This window comes from Piliocolobus tephrosceles, chromosome 7, assembly GCF_002776525.5.
Source record: "Piliocolobus tephrosceles isolate RC106 chromosome 7, ASM277652v3, whole genome shotgun sequence".
In the NCBI taxonomy this organism is placed as follows: Eukaryota; Metazoa; Chordata; class Mammalia; order Primates; family Cercopithecidae; genus Piliocolobus; species Piliocolobus tephrosceles.
In genome coordinates this window covers 70607736-70627911 of record NC_045440.1, presented here as the reverse complement: position 1 = coordinate 70627911, position 20176 = coordinate 70607736, and the positions used below count along the sequence as shown (strand labels likewise).

Here is a 20176-nt window from a genome sequence, read left to right as displayed (position 1 = left end):
ACACAACAAGAATATTTTCAAGAATACAGATTTTCAAAAGCAATTTTGAATTATGTCTTTAAACGATATCAGAACTTGGTGAAGGCCTTACAAATAATCATAAAACACAGGGTTAAGAAATTAACTTCCCTTGTGGTATGTTGAAATTGTAGCACATTCATGATTTTATTTTATTGAGAAGTTCCTGGTGTAAATTCAAAGCTAACCATATTTTGTCAACATTTAAGCTTCTTAGCCATGCCAAGAAAACCAAATAAAGATGAAAATAAAAGGTCTTTAGATCTTTTTCTCCTGTCAAGAAAATAACCCAAAATATAGCAATCTTAAAGGTATGATGTATGATGAACGCTTTGAGGCTAGGCACAGAGAGAGCAGGCAATCTTCATTTTGTTTACTTATTTATTTATTTTCACCACCAACGTTATTAGCCATGCCTTTCTGCTAATCGATTTTAGCAAGTCGAGGTAAAACACATGCAACATTTTCTGGCAAAAGTTTAATGTCAAACAATATGTGATCCATACTGTGTGTCATCCTTGGGGGTTTATTTGACTTTGTCACAATGACAGCCAACAGTGAGACTGAGAAGCCTGTACAAATAAAAAATAAGACTAATCAAATAGACATGGCATTTTAATCTCAAAGTGCAAAATCATCGAACTGAAAATGATGGCATTGAAAAATTCCAGTGGTTAAAAATGAATCAAAACTTCATTACGCAGGCAGTGGAAGTGTGTTGAAAGATTTACCAGGGGTGTCAAGTTTTAGACACTCGGAAAGGCACCATACTAGCCATCTTGACTGGATAACACGTATATACTTATGTCCTTACGATATTCAAAAGATAATACTGTTTCAGTATAAAACAAACAAACAAGTAAGAAATCAAAACCAAACCAACCAAAATATCCCCAGCCTTTCTTTCTACTCTTGGCAGATAGTAAATTATAGCGATGAGTCTCCGTGTGCACACTGCTCGCTCACACGCTCACCAGCTTCTACTGCACAAAGGTACTCAGGGTAGCTTGGAATGTTGGTGGCTAGGATTAACTTTATTAGTTTACAAATAAAAAAGTTAAAAAGAAATACTGTGTTTAGGGGAAGGTAACAATTTCATCTAATCAGAGGAGAGTGAAGAGGAGGCGCTGCCTTCTAGGTGCTGTGACTTCTCCTTTTCGTGATTCTTCTCCACCTTGGTCAACATCTTCCCCACTGTGCTGGAATTACTTGGGTGTTCTGCAGTGGCCATGGTGAACATCTGATGAACTGAAATTCCATCGGAACGCACAGGAAGATACAGCTGATCTTCAAAAATATCCTCTCCAAGACCACCATCCTGGGGAAGTTCTTTCGGGTGCCTGCGAATGGGCTGCAGCCTGGGGCTGGGCCTCAGCTCTAGCTCTGTCATGCCATCGCCACTGAAATTGGTTTCCAGATGATTGGTCCCTTCATGTCCCATCCATTTTTCAGTTTTTCTCCAGTGTTCAGAATTCAAACGATTAACTTCTGGAATGTCGTTGTCCCATTCAGGTTTACTCTCTGGACTTAATGTTGGTCGGTTCAAATGCAGGGTTCGAAGGTCGGCTGGCAAGGTCAAATGAGGTGTTTTCCCAACCGTATGCCTTGGGTCTTCATCTGAGTCAGCAGAGGCCATCTCCACTGACGCAGAGCGCTCAGCAGAGACACCCAGGAACCCATCACTTTGAGCAGTTTGAGTCTTATTTGTTTTCTTTTGCTCATAGTGACTCTTCAGCAGTGCAAATACTCTATCTACATCCTTCAAGTAATTAGTCCAGTCCACCAGACTAAGTCTGTAGTTTTGTCTGTACTCATAGATGTTTTCATTCACACTGTGTAGCTCTTCTAGGCCTTGCCAGTTGATGTCTGCAGTGAGACGGGGCTGATTAACCTTCCCATCCATCCCATAACTGTCCTCTGTGAAAAGAGAGAAGAAAGTGAATCATTAGTGGAGAAAAGATTTTCTACTTATCTGGACAAGCAACTTACATTGCTTTTCCAGAGTTAATCAATGAAAAATATGACACTCAAAAGCATTTTCCCCTAGTCATTTGTTATCACAGAGTGGCCTTAGGTTACAAGTGATTAAACAACAGAAAATTGGGGGCGGGGGAAGATCACATTCGTGAAAACATCTGTGACTAAACATGGTGCTGAAAATGGCACTGTCTTTTCAGCCTGGGGATTTGGGCTTCACTCCTGGCCCCACTCAAATCAACTTTGTAACCAGAAGAGCATGTGAGTGAGTCCCTCTGAGTCTTGCTCCCTCATCTGTAAAGTGTAGAAATAATTGTATGATAAAATCATCACTACTTATAAGGTTGCTGGGTGAATGACAAATTTGAAAGTATTTGAATGTAATAGGCAATGCTTAGTATGATATTTTTATTTTATATTCCCTGACACTCAGTATAAATGCAAATCTGAATGCAATTGAGTTCTTCAAATCAAATGCCCGGATTTATTTCTTTGATTGTTGTTTCTGCCCTGAAAGTTCTATGTCCTAGATAAATGTGTGCCTCAGCTAACCGAATGGCTTTCTCATATGCAAAGAAGGCACCAGCTTTCTTTCTCTCAGATCTTTCTGCATCTCCAGGATGACTGTAGCCCTGCAGAAAACGACGCTTGTTCTCTAGTTGTGCCTAAGTACCCTTTGGAAAGAGGTGGCCTAGATGAGTGCAATGACCACCCATAAAGCCACACAGACCAGCAAGAAGAATAAGCAAAACTACACCAAACCCACAACCTCGGTGTAGCTAGAAGATAGAGAATCCTACAATCTTCAGATCACCTGTAAGTAAAAAATGATAACACCAAATCTCAGCAGAGCTGAATGTCACGCTGTGGCCACAAGCCCTGGGAAAACAGTATGGAAGAGAGAAGAGGGAAGTGTCAATGGAGTCAAAGATTGATTGAAGGCCTTAGTGGAAAGAATGTCAAATCTTTTGCATAAAATACTGTAAAGATTCCTGGTGAGTCACAGCACTGATAATGAGAATGGGACCCCTAAGTTCCAGCCTTGTGCCTGTGCACGATTCAAGGTGGCAGTCTGGAAGGCATTGCTTCAGGCAGAAAAGGATACAAAGAAAGAGAGAAGGGAGAAACGCCCTTTGGAAACTGGGTGGTAAAACAAAGAGGAAGCAAAAGGTGGGAAATTTCAGGTCCTGCAAGAAAAAAGAGATAAGAAAAGTCGGAAGACACACAACTTCTCTCACTTTCATTCCCAAATAATAATAAAATAAAAAGGTAAAGAGAGAGTATACTTAGTTACAGTCACAGAAAAGAATTCTGTTACACTAGGAGGCTTGTAAATACTATAAATCCATGAAATAAAAGCAACCTAAATCTATATCAAATTACTATAAAATAAAGAACAATGAGATACCATCTCATGCCAGTCAGAATGGTGACTATTAAAAAGTCAAGAAACAACAGATGCTGGCAAGGTTGTGGAGAAATAGGGAGGCTTTCACGCTGTTGGTGGGAGTGTAAATTAGTTCAACCACTGTGGAAGACAGTGTGGTGATTCCTCAAAGATTTGGAACCAGAAATACCATTTGACCCAGCAATCCCATTACTGAGTATACACTCAAAGGAATATAAATCATTCTGTTATAAAGACACCTGCACACATATGTTCATTGCAGCACTGTTCACAATAGCAAAGACATGGAATCAACCCAAATGCCCATCAATGATAGACTGGATAAAGAAAATGTGGTACCCATACACGTTGGAATACTATGCAGCCATAAAAAGGAATGAGATCATTTCCTTTGCAGGGACATGGATGAAGCTGGAAGCCATTATCTTCAGCAAACTAACACAAGAACAAAAAACCAAACACTGCATGTTCTCACTTATAAGTGGGAGCTGAACATTGAGAACACACGGACACAGGAAGGGGAACTCTATAACACTGGGGCCTGTTGTAGGGTTGTCGGGAGAAAGAGAGCATCAGGGAAAATAGCTAATGGATGGTGGGCTTAATACCTAGGTGATGGGTTGATAGGTGCAGCAAACCACCATGGTACACATTTACCTATGTAACATCCTGTACATGTATCCCACAACTTAAAAAAATAAAATAAACAACAACAAAAATAAAGTGGAAAACAAGAATTTAAAAAACCAACTTAAGAAAATGCCTCTGGTGAAATAAAGTGCAGAAAACCACAACACACCAGTGCTGTGTGAATTAAATGTCCTAAATCAAGCATCTGAGGATGGAAAAGCCATCTGAAATCAGAAATTAAAATATGAACCTAGCATCTCATGTCCAGTCCAGCTCTCCTTCAAGTATCAAGGCTATGGAGGAACAGTTTGAAACACATAAGAACGCAGGGGGTACTGTGCACATCAGCTCTTCTTCAGCAATCTTCCAGAGGATGTGACTCGTTCAGCCAAGAAATCACTAGGGAAACTGAAGCAAAAATATAGAGGGTGCACATTTAATAGATTTATCAGATCTAGGATAAAAATAAAGGTAAAAGAAGAGTGAAAAAATAAGATATGGATTTTATAGGACACGCTAGAAATAATGCAACGAAAAATGTGAGAGGGAGCACAGACCAAAAAGAATAAGCTCATTGAGTATGATTCAGGTAATAGTTGGGAGTGAAAGAAGGCCATTAAAAACTGAATAATGAGATAATGAAAGGTTAAATAAGATAACAGGAATTCAGGCCAGGCATGGTGCCTCATGCCTCTAATCCCAGTACTTTGGGGAGGCCGAGGCGGGTGAATCACTTGAGGTCAGGAGTTCGAGACCAGCCTCGCCAACATGGTGAAACCCCATCTCTGTTAAAAATACCAATAAATAAATAAGTAAATAAATAAATAAATGAAAAAATACAAAACAGGGATTAAGGGCATTAACAATGTATAAGTACAAAGACAATGACCAAAATGCAAACCTTACTAAGTTCTGAAGGAAAAAGAAAAGAGCAACTATCTTGATAAAGAAGAAATAATAGAAGATGCAATGAGAAATATATAGAAACACAATAGCTGATATCAGTCCAAGGCAGATCAAATACAGCAAGAATAAATAAGAATATGTATTGGAATATTACTGGAACCATCAAGTGGAGCTTTTGGTGTGTTCCCTTGTGGTAGCCACTGGGGCTCATAAAATGAGTGGGCATGGGGGGTGGTGTTGCAGCCATGTAGAGACGGGCTAAGCCTAGACTTATTCCTCTTGCACTCTCAGACATATAATGCCAAAAAGAGAGCCAGAGACTGCAGATGTCTATGGGCCAGATTCCCCTGGGGTAGGCACCCCACGCATAGCTGGTAAGTGGATTACATGGGAGCAACCAATGCTAGTAGCCCTGAGGGGCTAGACCAGGGTCCTAACAGAAATAGACACTTACCCCAGGCTGGGCTTTGTAGACCCAGTGGTAGACGCAAATGCTGAAAATATTATTACAGGATAGGAACAGAAAATATTGTACTAATTTGGACCACCAAGTTATATTTCTTCAGATCAAAGGACACATTTTATAGCCCACCGTGTCCAAAAGTGAGCAAAGATAGTTCACATCAAATGGACGTATAATGGTGCACATTATCCTTAGAATAACAATTCCATAAGAGTAAGAAGGAATGGGCAGTTAAAATATTTGCTGTCTAAAATTGGGGGGAGACAAAAGCATTGAAGGTTGGCTTACATACCTTCACACCCAACATGAGAGGGCTAAGGGAGGGTCCCCCACTGGACAGATTTCTCTGCTTTGCAGGGGGATAAGAGGAGAGGGGCAGGGGATGATGCTGGTGTGATGATGCAAGTCTTCTGCACAGCACCTCAACTTGAATGGAAGCAGACTGAGCAAGAGGTACTTGCTAGACTATTACTGGTAGTCTAGTAATAATACTAGACTAGTATTACTGCCTGAAGTCTCGAGCGGCACAATGGATGAATCTAATGTCTCTTCCAAAGGTGGAAAAGTTTGGTCATAAATGGAGAGATGGAGGAACCGTAACTGAGGCTGAAGGAGTGAATAATTGGGTTATGTCATGAGTCATGAGAGAAATCCAATATTACATTAACAGCTCAAAAAGGGCTCAGAACAGGAGATGACATTGTCTCTTAGCTCCATTATACCAGACTCCTAAAAGGGTGAGGTCATATATTGCTAAGCCACTCCTGGCAAGATTCAACAGAAGCTGGCAAACCTGAGTGGCCTTGCCCTAGGAGGTATTTTCATATGACAGAATGATGGACTGGACTAATTTTTGATGGCTGAATGGAATTCTAGGAATGTGCCAGTATATTTTGGCTTTTATAATCTTCTCACTAAGGGTTCATGGCCAGGGGACTAGGGCATAATAAGAAAGATATATTTGATGTACCCCCAGTTCACAGAGATCCTAATGCCCTTGCAATCTCCAGGGAGATAAGAGTGTCTTTTATATGCTGAGGAGATGGCTAGGGTTCCCTAGACAGCTCTAGGTTGGGAGCTAGGCTGATCATCAGAAAGATCTCCACATGATTAGAGAGTTGGGACTCTCAGTCCCACCTCCCGACCTCTGGGGAGCAGACAGCGGCCTGGAGATTGAGTTAACTACAGCTGGTCAATGATGCAATCAATCATGCTTATGTAATGGAACCTTGTTAAAACCTTAAACAATAACAGAGTTCAGAGAGATTTCCAGTTGGTGAATGCAACCACATGCTGTGAAGGCAGCACACTTCAAACTCAAGGACAGAAGCTTCTACGTTTGGGACCCTTCTGGACCTTAGCCTATGTTCCTCTTCATCTGGCTATTGATTTGCATTTCTTATAAACTGGTAAATATTTTAAAAATCGTTGAAATATACAGAATTAAAAACACAAGAGATGTGGCTCATGCCTGTAATCCCAGCACTTTGGGAGGCTGAGATGGGAGGATTGCATGAGCCCAGGAGTTTAACAGCAGCCTGGGCACCATAGCAAGAACTCACCTCTAATAAAAATTTAAAAATTAGCTGAGTGTGGTGGCACACGCCTATAGCCCCAGCTACTCAGAAGGCTGAGGTGGGAGGATCGCTGGAACCCAGGAGGCTGAGGCTGCAGTGAGCCACGATTGCTACTATACTCCAGCCTGGGTGACAGAGGGAAATCCCGTCTTAAAAACAAAAACAAGAGACAACTTTGCAGACCTCAATGAGAACAAATTTGAAAACCTAGATGAAACATAGTTGCACAGGAAAATAGTTTGCCCAAATTGATGCTGTTCAAAGAAAAACTTTAGCTGAATTAAGTTTGACAGTGTTTAATTGAGCAAAGAACGATTTGCAAATCTGATAGCCTCCCAAGCCAGAGTAGGCTCAGAGACTCCAACGCAGCTGTGTGGTGGAAAAAGATTTATGGACAGAAAAAGAAAAGCAATGGACAGAAAACAAAAATGAGGTACAGAAGCAACCAGATTGGTTACATCTCAGCATTTGCCTTATTTGAACAGAGTTTGAACAGTTGGCCACCTTTGATGGGCCAAAACTCAGTGATGGGCACAAGAGTAGGCTACAGTCTGTATGCAACTCTATTTAGGTTATAGTTCACGATGTACAGAGAAACCTTTAGGCTGAACTTAAAATATGTGAGGAAGCAGCTTTAGGCTAAACTTGATTTAACAACCCAATATAGATAGAAGGCTTTAATAGAACAGTTTCCATAGAAGAAAAAGAAAGCCCAAAGAACCACTCTGCAAAGATGCATCAGGTCTATATACTTTCACAGGAGAAGTTTACCAAATCTTCAATGAAGAGAGAATCCTGATAAACTGTTCTAGAGCAGACAACTCAAGAAGACTTCCAAACTCTTTTTACGAAGAAAGGATAACACTGATAGCTGCGATAGGCAGAATAGTGGACTCCACCCAGCAAAGACGTCCACATCCAAATTCCTGGAAACTATGGACAAGTTCCTTTACCTGGCAAAAGGGACTCTGCGAATGTGACTAAGTCATAGATCCTGAGATTGGGGCATGGGAGTATCCTGGAGTATCCAGGTGGGGCCAGTGGGATCTCAAGAGTCCTTATAAAGGGAAAGGGAGGTGGTAGGAAGGAGGGTTAGAGAAGATGTGACCCCAGAAAACAGATGAAGGTGTGGGTTGGGGGAAAGACTGATTTGAAGATTGGCTACATTTTTGTATTTGAAGATGGTGGAAGAGACCATGAATGAGGAATGCAGGCAGCCTCCAGAAACTGAAAAAAGCAAGGACATTCTTGCCTTGAGCCTCCAGAAGATTTCAGCCTAGTAAGATTCATTTCGAATTTCTGACCTCTAGAAACATGAGAATAAATTTGTGTCGTTTTAAAGGAACAGTGGTAATTTATTACAGCAGCAATAAGAAACTAATATAATATGTAAGAGATAATGCCGGTAAAAACAAAAATGAAACCACAGATTGGTATCTTTTAAAAATATGATACAAAAATCTTAAAATATTAGTGAACAGAATTCAAAATTACGAAAGCAACACACAATGACCCAGTGGAATGTATTTCAGGAATGAAATGATTCATTCTTACCAAATCTATTAATATAATATACAATAATAATTTAACAGATCTAAAGATAATAATTATCTGATCATCTTCATAGATGCTAAAAAATGCTTTTTGACAAATTCAACATTCATTAAAGATAAAAGCACTAAAAAAGAAGGACCGATGGCTATTTCCTTAGCACGATAAAACTATATATAACTTAGTCCTAAAGCTTGCCTCTTATTTAATAGAGAAACCCTAAAAGCATTTTAATTGAAATTAGGAGCAGGGTAACATTATATTGGAAATATTAGTTCACTCAGTTAGACATATCTCTACATATCTGTAGGTACAAAAATAGATGTTGAGGCTGGGCACAGTGGCTCATGCCTATAATCCTAGCACTCTGGAAGGCTGAGGTGGGCGGATCACCTGAAGTCAGGAGTTCAAGACTAGCCTGGCCAACATGGTGAAACCCTGTCTCTACTAAAAATACAAAAATTAGCTGGGCATGGTGGCAGGTGCCTATAATCCCAGCTACTCAGGAGGGGAGGAAGGAGAATTGTTTGAACCCAGGAGATGGAGGTTGCAGTGAGCCAAGATCATGCCCCTGCACTTTAGCTTGGCAGACAGAGCAAAACTCTATCTCTAAAATAAAATAAAATAAAATAAAAAGGAATAGATGTTGATAGATGCACGTGTGTGTCTTAGCTCTATCCAGCAAAAGGATCTATATGCCAAGACACCTCAGCAGCAATTTTATACACCTCAGACCCAGATTATGGTGTTCAAATGCCATTCCCCTTTAAAAGGAACTAGGGCCCTTTGGAGAAATGGCTGCTTCCAGATGTGGAGTGGCAAAAATGCAAGATGAACCTGGAACAGGCCTTTAGGCCAGAAAGCAATGAGGTAGTCAAAAAATGATGAGGATGCTTCAAAAGTACACGGAACTCAGATGCAGGGACACCAGTGGCCAAATCTAAGACACTTTCATCATCAAAATAAATGATAGCAAGAGAATATCCATGGAATAAACTGAGAATCTGAGTTCATACTGATAGAAATAAATACACAGGAGAGGAGGAAAATCTCTTCTTTTATATTTTTGAAATAGGGTCTGACTCTGTCACCCAGATTGGAATGTAGTGGTGCTATCTCAGCTCACTGCAACCTCTGCCTCTGAGTAACTGGGACTACAGGTGCTGGGACTATGCCCAGCTAATTTTTTACATGTTGTATTTTTAGTAGAGATGAGGTCTTGCTATGCCGCTCAGGCCGGTCTTGAACTTCTGAGCTCAAGCACGTATTCCTCCCACCTCAGCCTTCCAAAGTGCTGAGATTACAGGTGTGAGCCTCCACATCTGGCAGGGAAATCTCTTCTTTACAGTACAATGCTACCTAAGGAATGCAGGAGGAGCCAGGCATGGTGGCTCATGCCTGTAATCCAGCACTTCGGGAGATTGAGAGCTGGGAGAATCGCTTGAGCCCAGGAGTTTGAGACTAGCCTGGGCAATAGAGTGAGACCTTGTCTCTGAAAATTTTTTTTTGTTTTTAAATTAGCTGAGGGTGGTGGCATGTGCCTGTAATCCCAGTTACTTGGGAGGCTGAGGTGGCAGGATCCCTTGAGCCTGGGAGGTCAAGGCTGCAATGAACCAAGATTGCACCACTGTGCTCCAGCCTGGGTGACAGAGCAAGACCCTGTCTCACAAAAAAACAAAACAAAACAAAACAAAACAAAACACCAAGCAAGAGGAATTACAGAGTGGGAGAAATCATCATTTGCAGCCATCATGGTAACAACAAATGATTCAGGCAGAAATGAATCATGGAATCATGAATGCCTTAAAAGCTAGTAGATGAATTACCTATTAATTAAAAAAGAAAAATATTATAGTGGCTTCACCTAGCAAACTCCACCTTTGCCAAGCAATCAAAGGTAATACCACCAAGATGTCATGCAGCTCCTGATAAGATATCCCAACATCACAATATGTGGTATTCCTGACAAAAATCCACAGCTTCAGTTCAATCCTGACGAAACGTCAGACAAACCCCAATAGAGGGACATTTTACAAAATAACTGGCATGTACTCTTTAAAATATCATGACTGATAATGAGAAGTTGAGGAACTGTTCCAGATAAAAGGATGCTCGAAAGAGGTGAGTTTCCTGCAATGTGTGATTCTGGATTGAATCCCAGGCCAGAAAAGCAAAAAGGATGAATATGACATTATTGGGACAATTGTTAACATTTGAACATGAAATGTGGATTTGACAACTGCATTGCAACAATGTTAAATTGCTTGATTTTGATAAATGCCTAACAGTTATATAAGAGAATGTTTTTGTTCTTAGGAAATACCTCCTAAAGCATTTATATATAAAGGAGAACGATGTTTGCAAATTACTTGCAAATGATTCAGAATAAAAGGTGTGTGTATATGTGGAGAAAGTGAGTGAAAGAACAAGAAAAAACAATAAAGCAAATGGGGTAACAGTTCTTGAAGTTATTCTTGCAATCTTTCTGTAAATGTAAAGTTATATCAAAGTAGAAAGTTAAACTTATTTGACATTAGAACTTAAATTTTCCATGTGTCTCCTGGTTTCTGCCTGTCTTCGGCTCAAAAAAGGAAATCTTTTTCTTGGGTCATTTGGAAGCTCTTTGTTCAGAGAGAAAAGGTATAGATAGGCTTGTTCTGACAGGTGAATTTTCAGAATAAATGTAGATCATTTCACGTTACAGATAATTATTCTCCAATCCTGGAAACAGAAAAGTCGTGAATCCACTAAGAGAAATTCAAGAACATACCCAGGTCGCAAGCCAAGTCACATTTCTTTCTAGATGACACTTACTTACTTTTAAAAACATAACCACGTAATTACATCATGCTATATTCCACAGATGGGTAACTTAAGAGATGACGCATGCATGGAATTTTAACTCTACCTGGAGCAGTGTTACAATTAACAGGTGCTGATGATGTCATAAGAAGCAGAAGGGATTGTTTCTGCAGACACAGTTTGACTTCTGCAGCTTCTCTGGTCTCTTCTCTTCCCCTTTGACACATCACCTCTGTACCAGGTGCAAAGTCCTGAAAGTACCAGGCTTTCTCCTGTTTGTATTTATTTCTAGAATGTACTTCCTTGACTCATTAGCCCAGTCAGCTCTCAGCCTTCAAGATTAAGCATCATCCCCTCCACAGAGCCTCTCTGGCCATTCCCCTGGGTTGTGTGAACCCCTCCATTATGGCATCATCTACACCTGGTTCTGGGTATCTGTGCTCAGTAGCAAATTGAATTTCACCAGGCCAGGTGTCTACAGTTTCAAGAAGCAAGCAATGGGTCCATCAGAAAATCACAAAGCCTTATATACAGTTTGTTGCTTGTTGCTATCTGGCAGGATATTTTAATTAATATAGCTATTCTCTTTCAAGTCTCATTTCTAATGGTGCTAATTTAAATTCCACAATGGAAAGAGCCCGAACAGAGTGTCTGCATTAATATATCTGCTCCTTTCTCCTAAGCCCTTCCATGTTTTGCTGAGCTCTTTGTTTTTTTTTTCTTTGTTTCTGAAGGCACAGGGTTTCCAATATTTGGACCAAACTGGTATTCATCTTGAGTGATTTTCATGCTACTTGAAACATAGTATGTTTTAGCTTGAAATGGAATTTGATTGAGGCTTTGAAATTTCAGATGTTCTGATTTTGGTGTCCTGCCAGTATCAAAAAGCCAATTTACAATTTGCTTTTGGATACTAGTGGGTCACCAAAATCAGAATTGGCCCTAGTAAAAAAGACCATAAATTTCTTTCTCTTTTGAGACGGAGTATCACTCTTGTTGCCCAGGCTGGAGTGCAATGGTGCAATCTCGGCTCACTGCAACCTCCGCCTCCCGGGTTCAAGCCATTCTCCTGTCTCAGCGTCCCAAGTAGCTGGGATGACAGGCATGCACCACCACGCCCGGGTAATTTTGTATTTTTAGTAGAGACAGGGTTTCTTCATGTTGGTCAGGCTGGTCTCAAACTCCTGATCTCAGGTGATCTGCCCACCTTGGCCTCCCAAAGTGCTGCGATTACAGGTGTGAGCCACTGTGCCTAGTCTTTTTTTTGGTAAGGTGAAAGCAAGTTTATTAAGAAAGTAAAGGAATAAAGAATGGTTACTCCACAGGCAGAGCAACCAGACCATAAATTTCTAACCTACTTAATTTTATGGATGAATTGCAGGAATAGCTATTTATTTTACAAATGAAAGCCAATTAATGTTCAAACATAAAGATAGTCTAAAAATAGAAATAAATATATATGTCATTTATAGATGACTACCTGTGTGTGGTCAATGGCTGATTACATCCACTTATTGGTATATGCATATAACTTTTCCTCTTTATTAATATAGCATTGACATTAAAAACTGCAATTTTATCATCCATTAATGTGAAGATAAATGTCCTTCAAAATTCCAGGGCTCAGCCAGGCGCAGTGGCTCATACCTGTAATCCTAGCACTTTGGGAGGCCGAGCTGGGAGGATCACTTGAGCAGGAGTTTGAAATCAGCCTGGCCAACATGGTGAAACCCCATCTCTACTAAAAATACAAAAATTAGTCAGGCATCGTGGTCTGAACCTGTAGTGCCAGCTACTAGGGAGGCTGAGGCAGGGGAATTGCTTGAACCCGGGAGGTGGAGGCTGCAGTGAGCCAAGATTGTGTCACTGCACTCCAGCACTCCAGCCTGGGTGACAGAGCAAGAAAAAAAAAAAAGAAATATAAAAAAAATAAAAATTCAAGGGCTCTTTGATACAATTTGTCTCTCACTATTCAAATTTATTATCAAACATCGGTCACACAATAACATGAATTCAGGGCTTACTTCTCAGATAATATCTCAGGAAATCCTTGTGTATTGTTATGTATATGTATTATTACCTTATTAAAGATGAGAAAATTAAGCCATAATAAAAGAAGTTAAATAAATTGTCCAAGAGAACCAGTATAGTGTAGAGATTAACAGCACAGCTAGAACCAGACTCTCTGGGTTTGAATTTCACCATTTATCAGCTGTGTAATCTTGGGAAAGTTATTTAGTCACTCCGTGGCTTAATTTCCTCATCTGTAAAATGGGGATAATAAGCTGGGTGTGGTGGCAGGTGCCTGTAATCCCAGCTACTTGGGAGGCTGAGGCAAGGAGATTTGCTTGAACCTGGGAGGTGGAGGTTGCAGTGAGCCAAGATGGCACCACTGCACTCCAGCCCGGGCGACAGTGTGAGACTACGTCTTAAAAAAAAAAAAAAAAATGAGGATAATAATAGTACTGACCTCACAAAGTTATTGAGAGGGTTAAATACATTAATATATGCAAGCACTCAGAAGAGCACTGGACCTTAGTAAGTGTTGTAATACTGTTAGCAAATGGTCCTCAAATTGGGAAGTGATGGAGCCAGAACTGACCCACAAACCAATGTGACTCACAAAACTAATTCTCATAACTATTTATGTCACCTAATCTGATCAGCCCAAGTCCTCTCATATTATTTCTCCCAGTTTAATGCTCTTGAATGTCTGCCTATTGCTTTTAGGACAGAGATTACATCCTTTGATGTAGCATGTAACTAGGGTGACCACATTTTTGGTTTGCCCGGGATGGTCCCAGTTTGTATCTGCTGTACTGGTATCCTGTTCAGTTTGGCATTTGTCCAGAATTTTTGCTATTTTAGCTTAAAAAATAGTTTTAAATACAGCTGTTTTATAGATCTATTGACTAGTTCATTGGTAAACAAATACATAACAATATTTATATAGAATGAATATAAATCATTAACTTTTCTTTTTTTTTTTTTGAGACGGAGTCTCCCTCTCTCGCCCAGGCTCTAGTGCGGTGGCACAATCTCGGCTCATTGCAAGTTCCGCCTCCCGGGTTCACGCCATTCTCCTGCCTCAGCCTCCCGAGTAGCTGGGACTACAGGCGCCCGCCGCAACGCCCGGCTAATTTTTTGCATTTTTTAAAGTAGAGACGGGGTTTCACTGTGTTAGCCAGGATGGTCTCGATCTCCTGACCTCGTGATCCGCCCGCCTCGGCCTCCCAAAGTGCTGGGATTACAGGCGTGAGTCACTGAGCCTGGCCTAATTAACTATTTTTAATACTCCTCCGCCATGGTCAAAACATCCCTGTTTGGAAGATAAATTATATCATCATTCTCTATATAACACGCTCCATAAAATAGGCCCTGGTTGCCTTTTCAGCTCATCCTTCTCTTCTCCTTCCCTTGCACCCTCACGGAACTGATCATAAGTCCCCACACGAGTCTTGCCTTCTGGTTGGACTGACTTCCTTTTCCATCCTGTGTCTGGATCACTGCACTGTTGCCTTCAGGATGTGGCATAAATGCCAACTTCTTGGAAAGCTTCCTGTGATTCTTCGGGGTTGGGTTGACGCCCTCCCCTGGTTCTTATGGCGTCATAAATTTCTGGTCAAAGTACTTTGCATCGTGCATTCTAACACCAGATTGCACTCCCGGTGAAGGCGGCGTTTGGCACAGAAGTGGTCCTTTAGATTCTTTCTGTCTTTATTTGTTGCATGGATGAATGAGGACACATTTTCCCCCTATGTATTGAAACTGAGTAAAGATACATGTCATTCTGCAGTCTGGGGAGGATCTTAAGGAGTTCTGCACATGCTATACTTTAATTTCTTCTATGGCACAAGAAACAAGGCCTTTGGAATAGGGTCACTATTGGAAAGGTAAGAAAAATGATGAACACACTCTGACAGCTTAGACTAAACCAAGTCTGACCTTAACCTTACCAGGGTGGCCACTGTTGTCACCCCTGCCACTACCCAGCTCTCATGGCAGAGCTTTGGCTGGATTTTGGTGCCTACTGGCTGCTCTGTGACACATTTCTGTGCACGCAATGGCCCTGGCTCTGACCTACACCCTAACGATCTTCACCCCAAGTCTCCTCAACACCTTAGGGGGCCAATTTCACCTCCAGCCCATTTAACCCAAAACCCTGCCCCTGCCCCATCTCTTGTTTGAGCATCTGAAACAGAAAAGTCCAAAAGTGCTAGTAAGACAGCTTTAAAATAAGATGGAGTCCCTGAGAGGACTCCTCTCAGGGACTCCATCTTATTGGAGAGGAGAATCTGGGAAGCTCCATTAGAGTAACCTAGAGCAGGACAGGGAAGGTTTGGTTTGTTCTTCTCATCTCAAGAGGTTCAGGCAGTTCAGAAGATGGGCTGAGTGCTCAATTCTTGGTTGCCTGTGACTGATGATGGAGATTGGTGGTGTTGATGAATACCTTTTTGTCTTTCTTATAAAATATACTAACACGCTTTGGAATTCATATCACTGAAATTCCCTTTCCCATACTCTTTCATTCATATACATGTCCTGCATTTGGTATTATCCTTTACCAATGACTCCACCACTTACTGGGGCTTGGCCCCTGCCAGGGTCTGTTCTAAGCATGCCAACCAGGGAGGCTGGGATTTGAACTCAAACTAGTCAGGGGCTCCAGCGTCCACCCCCATGACCACAGTGCTGTATGGCACTAACACACAGCTGTGTCACCCATGGCCACCTTTGGCACACACTGTCACTATGGGGGAGATGAATCAAAATAAGCAAAAGCAATGTGGTCAGAGCGTGGCTGCTGAGGGTGGAGCTCAGTGTGGTCTAATAGCTCAGAGGCTTGAAGCAAAGGATCAGGAAGCAGCCCTGCCAGAGGAAGGCCGCCAAGAACTGACCGTCTGCCCTACCAAGCCACGGGACACATGGCCATGGCTGCCAGGAGCTCCTCTTGGCCCTCAAAGGGCAGCAGCATCAGTTTTCATACACAGTGGGAAAAATAAACACCCCATCAACCTGCTGATTTTTCTATATTTTGCAACACACTTAGAAGATATTGCTTTCAAATCAGCCACAGATTATTTCCTGAGTCATGAGTGCCACCTTCTAAGCTGTGCTCTCCCTCTGAGCTTGTCCTAACTGGAAAATGACCAGGGTGAGTATGCAAAGCATTTCAGCTGCCCCTCCTGCCTCATGCACAGGGAACAGCAAAAGGAAGAGAAAAGAAAAGGTAGAAAAGAAAAGAAAGGAAAAGAAAGAAATTGAACAGCAACAGAAAAAAAAAGCTTGCTTTATGAAAATCCTCTAAATAAGTCTGAAGATTAATTTTTGAAAATCCACCAAAAAGAAGGCAGTTTATAAACATTTATTTAGTTCATCTTGTACAGGATACATTGTAAAAAATGCTCTGTTGAATTTTCAAATTTCAAATTCTTCAGATCTGGTTCTTATCATTTCTCTCAGTCTTTTGTAATCAAATTTCACTATAAAAATCTTTTTTTTAAATTAGTTTTCTAAAACTATCAAAATCTGAAAGAATTAAGGCACTGAAGCCTCCTAAGTGGCTCCATCAATGGAGAGCTTTGAACTGTTGGACCCCATTGGAAGACAGTACGTTTCCTGGCATTTCTGTACATACTTGTTTTGCATCTGTTCTCATTCAATCCAATAAGATACAAGGAGCAGGTAAGGCCACATCAAACACTGCATTTGGGTGTTTAGTGAATTCCCAGGTGTGACTAGGCAGATATTTTCCATGTCAAGATTTCCTGCTGCCACGTGGATATCCACTGAAAGATGGCTTGCTTTGTGGACTATGAAATGGCAAAGTCTGAAAATGCCAGTTATTTTGAACTATAAAGTATCCTTAGATCTGTTCTCTGGTAAGGAGCTTACAAGGGGAAAAAAGCAACAGGTAACACCATGTTGCCCCTGCACATATGCTTTCAACAACTGAAGTTGCCAAGATTATGTGAAAATGACCTCAGAAACAATTGATTATCTGGCCCATTGAGTGGTGGTGGCAGGGATCAGGGAAGGGGAGGGTCCCAGATGCTTGTCATTTACATCCAAAGAGCAGTTAAACATTCTTCCTTTCAAAGTTGGCCGGGGTGACTTCATGGAGAATGACTCTCTGACTCATCCCTGACCAGTCTTATGTCTTAAATAATCTGTGAACACCCTTTTATCTCTTTCATGACACTAGACTGAAAATCCCTTAGCTATAAATTGAGTGCCTCATAAAATAACTGTAAAGTCAATATTTAGAGATAGGTCCATTTAAAATATTACACTTTGGAAATGTCTTAATGTGACCAATGGGAGGCAGGCAAGATCGTCCTCGTGTGCGGGATATTACCTCATCAGCCCATGCCCCAGGGAGACCAGCTCAAGGGTGGGGTCTTCTGCTCTGTCTTATGTGTGCTGGGAGTGACACAGGGTTGGTGTGGGGCAGATTGAGGACAGTTAAGATGAAGAACAAGAGAAAATAGAAAAAAGAAGACATACATAAATGGCTATAACATATCCCCGAAAGTCCAGCTTCCTTTGTTTTCATCTGCCCCATCGCCTTTCCTGTTGTCATTTGGCTTCTTGTTGGACTAATGACCTGCTCTGTAAAGGGAATCCTCTGAGACCATGGCTCTGGAGGTTAGAGGGGCAGAACAGGGTGCCAGGAACATAAATATTCTTTGGTATATTAATTTTAAAGATATAAATACAGATGAAGAAGATTAATATAGATAAAGAAGATATTAATATAGATGGCACCATTTAAGTTCATACTTCTTTGATGGACATTTTTCTCCCAAATGGATCCATTAACTAGGGTACTGGTAACGTCCGTGCCTCAGTTTTGCCTCAGCAGAGGTGGTAAGGACAGTGCCCAGCTGCTTCAGGTGGCAGACCTGCCTGAGGTCTGTGCTCAGAGTAGAAAATTAGCAATGGTGAATACTGCCAGGTGACCAAGTGACACGGCCACCCGGAGTGTGTGTCCCCACTCAGGAGCACAGTGAGGGATGGATGAGGGTTGGAGGGGGATAAAATGACAGGGCTGAGGGTTGTTTATGGAATGTTTGTGTGTTGTCTTGGTGCTATGTTGAGACTATTGAGTGTCTTTATTTATTTATTTTTAGAGACAGGGTCTCTCTCTGTTCCTCAGGCTGGAGGTCAGTGTCACTATCATAGCTCACTGCAGCCTCAACCTCCTGGGCTCAAGCGATCCTCTTGCCTCAGCTTCTTGAGTAGCTGAGTAGCTGGGACTACAGGTGTGCATCACCACACCTGCCTAGTCAAAAAAAATTTTTTTGTCTCACTTTGTTGCCCAAGCTAGTCTCAAACTCCTGGACTCAAGCGATCCTCCCACCTGGCCTCCCATAGTGCTAGGATTACAGGCGTGAGCCACTGTGTGTGTCCCTTTACTAGTGTCTTGACTCCCGGTACTCTGTCCCCAACTCCCAGCACCTTCTCTTTATTCACCCCCTCTCTGCAGAGCTTTCAGAATCTTATGGCTGCTGTTTTTCACCACCAAAGTTAATGAATGAACATCAACAAGGAAATTCCTTGTTTCCTCCAACTTCGGCCTTAGAATGCTCTTAAAATTCTCGTTAGTCCTTTTGTACCTTTGATGCTATATTTAATAAAAATCTCTAACCCATTTTTGTGAAGCTCCCCCACCAAATCAATGTGTAAGTACCACAAAGAAAATAAACTCCCCCTCTCTTCTCCCGGGGCTCCCAAAGGCCATTCTGTTTTTTTTTTTTTTTTTCCTTCACATGATTCCATGCTTAAAAGCATCATCCAACAAGCAAACAAGCATGGGAGTGAGTAAATGCTCTGGGACATCTTGATGGGACAGTGAGCTGATTTAAAAGCAAAATGACAGATCTGTGATCAATGACAAAACATGGTGGAGAATGCTGTTAGAACAAGCATGCACCCCCAGCTGTGCTCTGCGCAACACGGTAAGAAACAGAAATTAGTGGAAATGACTGGATCATGCAATTATTGGGGAAGAAGCTGCCGAGAAGAATAAAAAAGTGTGAATACCTGTGTAGGTCATAGCTTCCTCCATCTTTATTTCCTGATATAGGAAAATACAAGAGTAATTTCTGTTAGCTTTAGAACTTATAAAACCATTCACTATATAGTTTTCCATGCACAACATCTAAATCCTAGAAAGAAATACATGGTGTTAAATACAGACAGTGTTAAAGCCCAACAGAGATTTCCTATTAGGTTCAAAATGAGGATTGAAAGCTATAAATGAAAAGATTTAAGATAAAAAAGAGTTCCTATGAAAAAAATAGGTGAGTGTTAAAGGGAGGAGAGCCCACTTAAAAGCAGTGGGCAAGGTACTTCCAGAAGTCCATGTAATTCTCAGGAAAAGTTAAATTTTGGTTATTTTTAGACAAAACATTGGAAGAAAAAAAACGGGCTAATAATCATCTCCCGTAGGAACAGTCTGGAAGGTGGAGAGGACGGCTTGAAGTGAAACAGCGTAACTGGCTCCACCCAGTGTGTCATTTCACCATTAAGGGACTCTATCAGATTTCACTAAGTAGAGTTGTTATGTCACCACCAATAAAAGTCCTGTGTTCTTTTGGGGAGAAATATCTGGGTATAGTATTTCTAGTGCCTCTAATGGTTGGTTAAGATTCCTAGTCTTTGCAGGCTCTTTCCTTCCTTCCTTCTTTCCTTCCTTCCTTCCTTCCTTCCTTCCTTCCTTCCTTCCTTCCTTCCTTCCTTCCTTTCTTTCTTTTTCTTTCTTTCTTTCTTTCTTTCTTTCTTTCTTTCTTTCTTTCTTTCTTTCTTTCTTTCTTTCTTTCTTTCTTTCTTTCTTTCTTC

General features: G+C 41.2%; 1 protein-coding gene across 6 annotated transcripts in view; it reads right to left on the bottom strand.

Annotated features, from left to right (window-relative positions):
* Window positions 1–385: 385 nt before the first annotated feature.
* SULF1 (sulfatase 1) overlaps window positions 386–20176 on the bottom strand; it is a 192105-nt gene continuing 172314 nt past the window's right edge. For 4 of the 6 annotated variants that reach the window (XR_003309603.2, XR_003309602.2, XM_023222412.1 and 1 more), the window contains 2 exons: window positions 19379–19412; window positions 1032–1935 (listed from right to left, as the gene is read on the bottom strand). Coding sequence is in view for 4 of the 6 variants with exons in the window: in XM_023222412.1 (XP_023078180.1) it covers window positions 1905–1935; window positions 19379–19412 (65 nt within the window). In the remaining 2 variants the exon portion in view is untranslated. Of the gene's footprint in view, window positions 1936–19378; window positions 19413–20176 lie in introns of all 6 variants that reach the window. The other 2 variants (XM_023222411.2, XM_023222409.2) reach the window with 2 other exon arrangements.